Source organism: Balaenoptera musculus, chromosome 8 (assembly GCF_009873245.2).
Source record: "Balaenoptera musculus isolate JJ_BM4_2016_0621 chromosome 8, mBalMus1.pri.v3, whole genome shotgun sequence".
NCBI classification, from domain to species: Eukaryota; Metazoa; Chordata; class Mammalia; order Artiodactyla; family Balaenopteridae; genus Balaenoptera; species Balaenoptera musculus.
Genome location: NC_045792.1, coordinates 14,066,718 through 14,076,149, shown reverse-complemented (window position 1 = coordinate 14,076,149; position 9,432 = coordinate 14,066,718). Strand labels below are relative to the sequence as shown.

Genomic DNA, 9,432 nt, shown 5'->3' with positions numbered 1-9,432 from the left:
GCCTCAAACAGTATGAAGACGGAAAGAATAAGAGGCTTCCACCCCCAACACCGCTCCTCCACCCCCAGCCAAATCCTGGGGCTTCCTGGTGCCCACAGCACATGCTGAAGCCTGATAGTTTGACCTCTGTTAGCTATAGCAGGTAGCTGCAGAGAGCGTCCCACCCCCTCCCGCTTCTAGTCCGGTCAGCTCCAGCCTCCAGCCGTGGGGGGTCCCCCTGCTAATGCTGGCCCTGTCAATGAGTGACCAAAGATTCCTGCAGTTCAACCTTCTGCTGTTCCTGGGTTAGGCAGGGAGGGTACACACTAAAGTCACTGAATCAGAGCAAGATTTGTCCATCCCAAAGAGGACAAATTATTTTCTGCTATCCTTCCCTCACTGGAATTTATGCCAGCCTTGAGGGCTTTCTGCTTCCTCTCCTTCAGGGAGGGAGAGTCTCAGGGGTCCCTCCAGTGCTGGTTAAAGAGGTCCAGTCTAGCTGCATTCAGCTCCCTAGGGCCTCCCCTGTCAGTTTCCTGGGGCGAGAGCTGGCTTTGCAAGGTAAGGATCCGCTGTCAGCTTGGATTTCGGGTGGGGAGAATGACTTTCAACCCGGCTCAGTTTCTAGGCTTCCCTTAGGTTTTCGGTGCCCCCCTCTTCTTCCTTATTAACCCCTCGCTCCTACAGAGACCCAAACTGCTGTAGGATGGTGTGCTCAACAGTAAACCTACAGCTTGTCTCCCAACTGTAATCCTGCAGGTTGTGGTGGGGGTGGAGTTACACGGGGTAAAACGATAATTCCATTCAGCTTTCCTGTGCTTTACAGTTTGCATGGCACTTTAGCATGCCTCCTTATACCTATCCTTAGAAAAATCTGTGACGCCCTATATGCAGAGTTAGTTATCCACCCCATTTACAGGTCGTCATGGTGGAGGGGCTTGGAGTAGGATGAGGAGAAAGGGCAACAGAGAGTAGACCTGGATACCCTCAGCAGATATTTGGAGGTGATGAGAATATGTTGTAGGGCTGCCACCATGAAGTTCATTGGGAGCTCATGGAGGATTCAGGCATCTAAAGTGAAAAAAAAAAAAGGTGGTGGTGGTGGGGTTTAGAGAAAAACTGTCAAAAACGCCCTCTCTGAAGAGCCTTAAAGCCTAGGGGTGGAGGGTGGTCTAGGAGAGTCCGAAGGGGAGGGTGAGTGGGGATAGGGGTGTGTACGTGGTGGTGGTAGTGGAGAGCCCAGCTGCAGAGAGATGAACAAAGCGAGCGCTGTGCAGGCGGGGGTTGGGGGGGGGGGGTGGGGAGGTGCTGCTATGGGAAAGGGTGGGTGGGGGGATCTTGGGCTCCAGTCCCACAAGGGCGTCTCCTCTGGCTGGCCAGGCGGACGGGACGGGGGACGGGGGCGGGGACTAGCGGGGGGTGGGGTGGGGTAGGGAGGCGGGATCCGCTCGCTCTCCTCCTACTCAGCGGGCTCCCAGGGAAAAGCAAGAGTGTCCTTCTGAGCCTGGGGCCGCGGCGGCCGAGCCAGGCGAAAGAACCGGTGTCCCCCTCTCCCCCCGAGGTAAGAACGCTCTCCCCCACTACGCCTGAGGGTCCTGCTCGCTGCGCGGCTGGGACTGGATAAGAGGAAGTCCCAGGGACCTGGAGAGAGCCCTCAGATCAGCTCTGGACTGGAAGAGCCCCGAAGAAACCGGTAGGGGAGGAGGGGGGCCACAGGTGAGTGCGTGGGGGCGCGAGAGGCTTTGTGCGGAGTGGGCTCCGCTGCTTTCCCGAGAGCTGCTTGCTTGCTCCTGCCCTCCCGAGCCGCCGCCCGCGCCGCCGCCAGAGGGGGCCCTTGCGCTCTCCCCCCGGGGGGAACGCGGATCCTTGTCCCAAGACTCTCTTTCGGGCACCCAGACGGCTGGGCGACACTCGCGGGGTCTCGTCCGCCTGCTCCCCACACCTCCCCTCTCTCGCCGACAGAAGGACTGAGAGAGCCCTGCACCAGGAGCGGGGGTGTCCCCCGAGGCATCTCAGCTCCAGTCCCGGGCCGGGCCGCCTTGGCGGACAGGAAAGGGCTGCGGAGTCCGGCTTGGAGGCAGTGGCGTCCGGGAGGGACTCTTGCGTGTGTTCAGGAGATGGGTGGCACATCTGAGGCTTCTCCGGCCCTCTCCAAGGCCCCGCGTCTTTAGGGGTCCGGGAGGCCAGAGGGGGGAAGCTGGAGGCAATGAGTCTCCGCTCTTGCCACGCCCGCACGGTCCAGATTCGAATCCCTTGCGGAGTTGCCTGGTGCCGGGGCTGAGCCAGGTCCTCCGGGCTCCTCCGGGATGGGGAAGCGCGGGCGCCCGGGGGCGGCGGGGGGCTGGGGTAGCTGGGTGGCCGAGGCGCCCGCGGACGCTTCCGCCGAGGCGGGCAAGAGGGGAGCCTGGGCCGGGAGACCGAGCGGCCCGACGGGGGACCCAGGGCGCCGGGGCGGGGCTGCATACTGGACCCGTTAGCTCAGCCGTCCCGGAGGCTGACTCATCGAACCGGTCACACTCAAAGCCAACCTCCCCACCACGTCAGGCATCCCACGCGCAGACACACTCGGCGCCCCACCCGGCATCACCCACGCACCCTTCCCACCGCACACGCCAAGCGGACAGCTGCGTCTCTCTCCGCCGTGACACGCGTGGGACCCAGCGCACACCTAGGACTCCACACACACGCCAAGCACCCGCAGCCCTCCCAGGAAGCCCACATTCACACCTGCGGCCCCTCGCGCTCACGCCCTTCCCCGGGCCCACGCACCCTGCCGTTCACACACACCCATCACACAGTCCTCACACAGGCCGACTGTTACACACGCACCCCCCCCACACACACACACAAATGCTACACACGCGGCCCCCCTCCCGCCGCCGCCCGCGGGGAGCCGGCGGTGTCTGGGGGCCGCCCCTTTCCCCCGCCGGGCAAACAAGCGGCCCCTTCTCCCCGCCCGGCCAAAGAAAGGCCGCTTGTCCGGCGTCAGCGGCGGGCGGGGCGGCCCGGCAGGCGGCCCAACACTGCGGCCTTGTCCCACCTGGCGGCCCTGGGGAGGGCGGCGAGGGGCAGCAGGGAGCCCTCCGTGCGGAAACCCAACTCAGTCCCCCGGCCTCCCCGGCCTCGGAGAGCTGCCCTTTTCCGGCACCCCACCTCCACCCCGCACACAAGTAAAATCACACCCCCGAACTACACTCTCGCCTTGTCCCGCCGCCTCCTCCAGCCCCGGCTGCCCGCCTACGGTCTCTCCCCACTCCTGGGTCCCCCGGCCTGCCCTCCGGCCCCCTCTTTTACTCCAGGGCCCCGCCTCCCGCCCCCACCCCGGTCTCCCCCTCCACGGCCCTGGGTACCTTCGACTGCTCCCCCGGTCCGTCACCCCCTTTCCTTGAGGACTCCTCTGTCCCCAGTCTCCCCCATCTCCTTCGTCCCCCAGTCCCTCTACCTTTCCGTCCCTATCTCCCCCCACCTCTGCGTCCCCTGGACTCTATCCGGTTTCCCACCTTCTTCCCCTCCTCCCCAGTCCTCTGCCCTCAGTCTTACCTCCCCAGCCCTCCTTTTCCCTCCTCCCTCAGTCTCCCTCTTTCTTATTTCCCTCCAAATCCCTTCGTCTTCCCACCCGCCCCGTCCCTCCGCAGACCCCTCGTTTTCCTTCTCCCGAAGTCCCCTTCGTCCCTGGCTTCCCCCACGCCCTCCCCGGCCCTCGCCCGCCTCCGGCGCCCCGCCCTCTGGGCTCCCAGCCTCAGTTTCCTTCCCTTCCCGGCTCCTTCCTCCGCCGGCGGCCCTTCCTCGAGGGCGGATGTGCGCCGGGCGGGCGAAGGCGGCGGCGGCGGGTCGAGAGGATCCCAACTCTGCCCCGGAGGCCTCGGGCCACAGCCATGCGACGCCCGGGGCGAGGCCTGGGCTGGCCGCCGGGGCCACAGGTGAGGCCGGAGCGGAAGCACCCGTGCGGGGGCTCCTCTGGGACCGCTTTCGCTCCGGGGCCGGCCTCGGACCTTTCTTCTGGGGCCTAATTTGGAGTCTGGACTTCCTCCAGTGCCTGTCGGTTCCAGACCTTTCCGGCCGCTCCCTGGGGCCCCACCGCCCTGGTTAAGGTGCCGAGACCCCCGAAGCGGTGACTCTGGGCGCCCCACGAGGCGCAGAGAGCTGGGGACCGGGTAGGGCTGCTGACCCCCCGTGGCCTGGATGCCCGGGCGTTCGCGCTGGGCCGAGAGGCCGGAGGGGCCGGAGCGGGGTCACCTGCCGGAGCCCCGGCCTCGCCCCACAAGGGGCCCTCCAGACACCCAGGCCTCTGCCACCCTGAGCCCGAGGAGGATCTTGGGCACCTCTGCTCGCGGTGCAGGAGGGCTACTGAGAGCCGAGGCTGACCGCGGCGCTTCCCCCAGTCCCTCCTCCCCGAGAGCTGGACTCGCACCGCAGGGGCCTTTTTTTGGCAGCGGGCGGGGCGGGGTTTCCCAGAGCGGCCGCGGAGGCCGGGCTGGGCGAGCGGGGTGGGTAATTACAGCCCCGGGTAGTGGGCAGCCCGGTGGGACGGGAGCAGGTCGGCCTGTGGGAGGCGCCCCGGAGCAGCCTGCTTGGCACTCCCGGCCGGGGGTGGGGTGGGAGGAGAGGGCGCCCCCGCCCCCGCCGCCCCCGCCGCCCCCCCCAAGACCCGTCCCCCACGCCCCCCCCACCACCCCGACCGTGGCTGCTCTCCCGGCCTCTGCGCAGCCCCTGGGTCAGAGCGCCGCCCGCGTGCTGGGACGCGCTGGTCTGGTGTACCTTTCCACTTCACCTGGATTAGGTTTCGGAGCTGGGGCCACAGCCCCGCGCCTCCCAATCTACATCTTTTCTTATCTTCTCTGTCTCTCCCTACACCTCTCTCCTTATCTCTCCTTCTTCTTTCACCTCCTTATTCCCTTCTCTCCTCCCCTCCAATCACTCTTGTTCCCCATCAACCTCATTCCTTTACAATCTTTATCTGCACTTGAAATCCTTGGTGTAAATAAATGAGCACACCCACTGCTACCTCACAGAGTGATAATGACAACTTGACAGATGAAGAAACTGAAGCCCAGATAGGTGAAGTGACTTGTTCAAGATCATGAAGCTCATACTGATAACTGGCATGTTTATAGTGCTTTGCACTTCACAGAGTGTCATTTCATATAATACCTGAATCTCCAGACAATCATCTTTAAAAAAAAAAAACCCTAATAGTTTTATTGAGGTATGATGTTCATACCATAAAATTCACTTAATTTAAATGTACATTCAGTGATTTTTAGTATATTTACAGATCTGTGCAACCATCATCACAAATAAGTTTTAGAACATTTCTATCACCCCTCCCCCAAATCTGCCCATTTATAGTCACTTCCCATTCCACACCTAGCCCCAGGCAAGCAGTAATCCAAACAATCTTTCTTTTTTCTTTAAATCATTATTCCAGTTTTATAGAGAATGATCTGACACTCAGAGAAGTTAAGTAACTTGTCCAAGACCTCTCAGCTAATAAATAATAAAGTCAGGATTAGAATTTAAGGCTCTTGTACCCCAGTCTAAAGCTCTTTCCACTAAGTGATGATGTCTTTCCTTCACTATTATTTATCACTTTGTTTTTCTTACCCCCTCTTTTATATAAACTCTCCATCCCCAACCCACTCTCTTGCCTCTCCTCCCTCATAGAATGCTGAGGGATTTCCCTGAGTACAGCAGTCTCCGTCCCTGGAAATTCTTCCCCCTGGCCAGATCTCCTGGGGAGGTGCCAGGCCAGCTTGAGCTTTGGTGTAGGTTAATGGCCTTTGCCTTCCCTCTTCCCAGGCAGACTTGGGGCGGGCCCCAGGCCCTGTTCCGGCCTCTCTTCCGCCAGCTTGGGTGGAAATGGTGACGGAGCTGATACAGTCCAGGACCGGAAGGGTGGAAGCTGGGAGGGTAAAATTAGTAACTCTATGGCTAAGGCCTTTGGGCCCCACTGCCAGGGTCAGACATTGCTTGGAATGCTGGCTCCTCCCCCCACTTCTTCTCCAAGTCCCTTGGAAGATGGCTGGAAGAGAAAGTGGAGGGGCACCCTGCCTTCCTACATCTCCCTCCCTACCTTCAGTTACACTCTTTTCAACTTCCCCAGAAACATTGTTCAGCAGCAGATGAACCTTAGCAAGTTGGCCAAGGATGGGCATGTAGGCACATATTAGTACACAAAGGTGCTTCCTCAGAGTTTGCAGGTGCCAAAACTGTGAGCCAGGGAGAAAGTGATGGGTGAGGAAGAGTTCAAGTTCTGGCTCTGGAATCTATCAGTATTTTACCTCTGGTTCTAAGGACCTCAGCTTCCTACAGCACCAAACCAGGTGAAGATCCCCAGAGTCCTATATTCCCAGTGTTAGTCGTCATGGAGGGTTTTTATTTTTTTGCTGACTGTCTGGGGGTAAGATTGCTTTCTGGGGAAGAGAGGGTGCAGGAATCGAGACAAAGAGATGGCAGGAATAGTTGCGTTTTTCCCGTGTGTCTCCTTTAAGAAAACATCCTTCTGAGACCCCTGGGAAAAGAGACAAAGGGAGAAGAAGGAGAGGGAAAGGCTGTGGGAGGGAGCTCCTGCTCAGCCCTGCCACCCACCTGGGGCCCCGTGTCTACCAGTGTCCCTGGAGGGACTTCCTTGGACTTGCTTCTCCCGCTAAGGTAGATTTCCCCCACCCGGCTTACGGCTCCAGTTGTGTGAGGGTCCTCAGCTGCCAAGGCCTGAGTCCTGGGTGTCAGAGGCAAGAAAGTACAGCAGTACAGGTTGGGCCCTATAGGACTTTTTGGGCTTCCTGTGTGTGGCAAGGGCCAGGACCGGTGCGGTGTGGCATCCACGCCACAGCTGAAAATGTGGCATCGCCTTCCCCCACGAAGCTCCTGAGCTGCCTCGACTTCTCCCTCAGCAGGAGCATGCTGGAAACCACGGTGACACGGGCCTGCCCCTGCCCTGAGAACCTTGCTACAGAGCCTACTCCTTGCCCTTTTCTGCCCTGGCCTTCTCACCTCACCTGTTTTCTGCTGTGTCCGCAGGAGCTCTGGAGCCCCAGGACAATGGACACTATCAACAGGAGCCAAGTGGGCCCTGGATGCAAGACCCCAGCTATGGTGCAGGTGAGTGTGGTTGGGGGCGGGGCAAGCGGGCTGTTGGTGAGGATGCGCTGACTCCTCTACCTACCTGTGGTCCCAGCCCAAGGATGACAGGGGTACTACCTCTGCTCTTCCCCAGGTCCCAAGCCTATTAACAGCTAAGTCTTTAGCTGAATTAGGTTAATTGGCTCACCCAGAAAATAGCCTTTGAAAGTCAGGAAGTGGTTTGCGGATTGACCCTGAGCTGTATCTCTCTCCTCGATCCAGGCCCTGCCCTCTCTTGTAATTTAGTTTAACAGGGGCAAGCAATGGCCAAGTGGATTGCCGCGGACAGGTCTACAGGGCCAAGTCTTGATCGGTCCCCTCTACCAGTACCCCCTCCTCTTACCAAGCACCTCCCCACTCCCCTTACTTTCTCCTGTTTCTGTCCTAACAGACAAAAGGGGCAGTTACACCAAGACTTGAGATAAATCCAGTGGGACGAGTTAGTGGCCTAGATTCAGATCTAATTACAATTTAGTGGAATACTGCTCTGTGCAAGATTTTGCACTACACCCTCAGAGCCCTTTGGAGAGGGCAGGTGCTGGAGAGAGTGCTGGTGTGACAACGGGGACTAGGGTGGTCAGGTGCCGGCCAGGAGTCTCATGATGCTCATACCCCACCTCCACTACCTGCAGAAAGGACCCTTGGACCTGATCGAAACAGGCAAAGGGCTGAAAGTGCAAACGGACAAACCCCATCTGGTGAGCCTGGGCAGTGGGCGTCTCAGCACGGCCATCACTCTTCTGCCGCTGGAGGAAGGTGAGTCTGGGGGGCATCTAACCTGCCACCCCTCCATCCCCATAGACGTTCCTGCCCTGGGATCCTGGCATGTGCTGGGGCCCTGTTGATACCTGCTGGCAGTGTTCACCTCCCCCAGATGGGAGGCCGTGCCACCCTACCCCACCAGTTTGTTTCCCTTGTCTCTGCTTGCCCAGACTAATCTGGCTCCATGACTGGGATTCAAGATCAGTTTAGAAATCAGGAGGAGAGCACTGAAACAGGAGAGCACACGGCTCCTGGCAACCACTGTGGCCAAGAAGAAAGGGGGCCCCCTCCAGGGCAATGCCTGGCATGGGAGAAGGTGCTGGTGGAGATGGAGAGATGGCAGCGGGGGCAGACCTCCTAGTTAGGCCCTGGCACAGCCCCTTCCACCTTGCAGCTTCTGCCCTTCCTCTCTACTCTCGAGGTTGCACTTGTTGCCTGGGTGATACTACATTCCCCACATTCTCCAAATACCGGTCCCAGGGGCTCTGCCAGGGGGAGGGGCTGTGCCTGAGGAAGCCCGGGGAGAGTTGAACTGAAGAGAGGTGAGTGAGGGAGGGCAAGGGTTGCAGGTGGCAGAAGGGAGGGAGAGAAGAAGGAGGCAGAGAGAGTTTGAGGAAAAGATGGGGGAGAATGGCGAAGGAGAAGAAGGTCTTAGGGAGGGAGCACTGGGGGGACAAAGGGAAGGTCTGCAGAGAAGTCCCCCTTCCCTACTCTATCTGTGGATCCTCTGTGCCCTTCGGGCCTTCATCTCTGGGTCTGAGAAGAGCTTCTACCCCTTACTGTCTGGACCAGGCTCAGGGGCCCCAACGGGGTGGCCAATGATTCTCCCTGGAGTAGGAGGTGGCAGTAGATTTCCAGTGTGGCCCTCCTTGCCCCATCTCTGCCAGCTCAGCCTGGACGACCCCTCTGACTCAGTTTACCTCCTGTCTTCAGGGAGGACAGTGATTGGCTCTGCAGCCAGGGACATCTCGCTGCAGGGTCCAGGCCTGGCTCCAGAGCACTGCTACATCGAGAACCTGCGGGGCACCCTCACCCTCTACCCCTGCGGCAATGCCTGCACTATTGATGGGCTCCTGGTCCGGCAGCCCACCCGACTCACTCAGGGTAAGTTCTGACAGCCCCGAACCTAGGGAGCTGTTTAAAAGCTTGTGCATGACAGGTGCAGGGGAAGCCTGCTGTGGTGGTTGCCATGGTAACCGCCTGAGTGGCCAAGTTGGGAGTGGGGTGCTCAGGTGCATCTGGATCAGGTGCATTTCAAAACCCCTCCAGCATCCAGACTCGTCTTCAACCTGCTTTTCTCTGGTCACCCCCACCCTGCCACCGTGGGGAGAGAAGAGGGCCTGCTTCCTGCTCTCAGAGGGCATGGGGAGTGGTGCAGTGGTCGCTCATGGTTGTTAGGGGAGAGCAGTTGGAGCAGCAGCGAGGGGAAAAATGGCATGGTTCCCTGATGCCAAGAGGGAGTTGTTCTGAAAAGCTGTTGAAGTTGGGGAGCTGTTGAGGACAATGGCGATGGGACAAGGGCAAAATCTGATGGCAAAATCTGAGGACACGCTCACTCCTGTTAAAACA

At 59.7% G+C, this 9,432-nt stretch overlaps 1 protein-coding gene across 14 annotated transcripts in view; it reads left to right on the top strand.

Moving 5' to 3' along the window:
* The first annotated feature begins 1,455 nt into the window (after positions 1-1,455).
* The window catches only part of PHLDB1 (pleckstrin homology like domain family B member 1), a 45,369-nt gene continuing 37,392 nt past the window's right edge, over positions 1,456-9,432 (top strand). For 3 of the 14 annotated variants that reach the window (XM_036859489.1, XM_036859483.1, XM_036859484.1), the window contains exons 1-4: positions 3,733-3,899; positions 7,000-7,080; positions 7,734-7,857; positions 8,797-8,967. In XM_036859489.1, the coding sequence (XP_036715384.1) occupies positions 3,855-3,899; positions 7,000-7,080; positions 7,734-7,857; positions 8,797-8,967 (421 nt within the window). In that variant the 5' untranslated portion in view covers positions 3,733-3,854. Of the gene's footprint in view, positions 1,696-3,725; positions 3,900-6,999; positions 7,081-7,733; positions 7,858-8,796; positions 8,968-9,432 lie in introns of those variants that run through there. The other 11 variants (XM_036859487.1, XM_036859486.1, XM_036859490.1 and 8 more) reach the window with 11 other exon arrangements.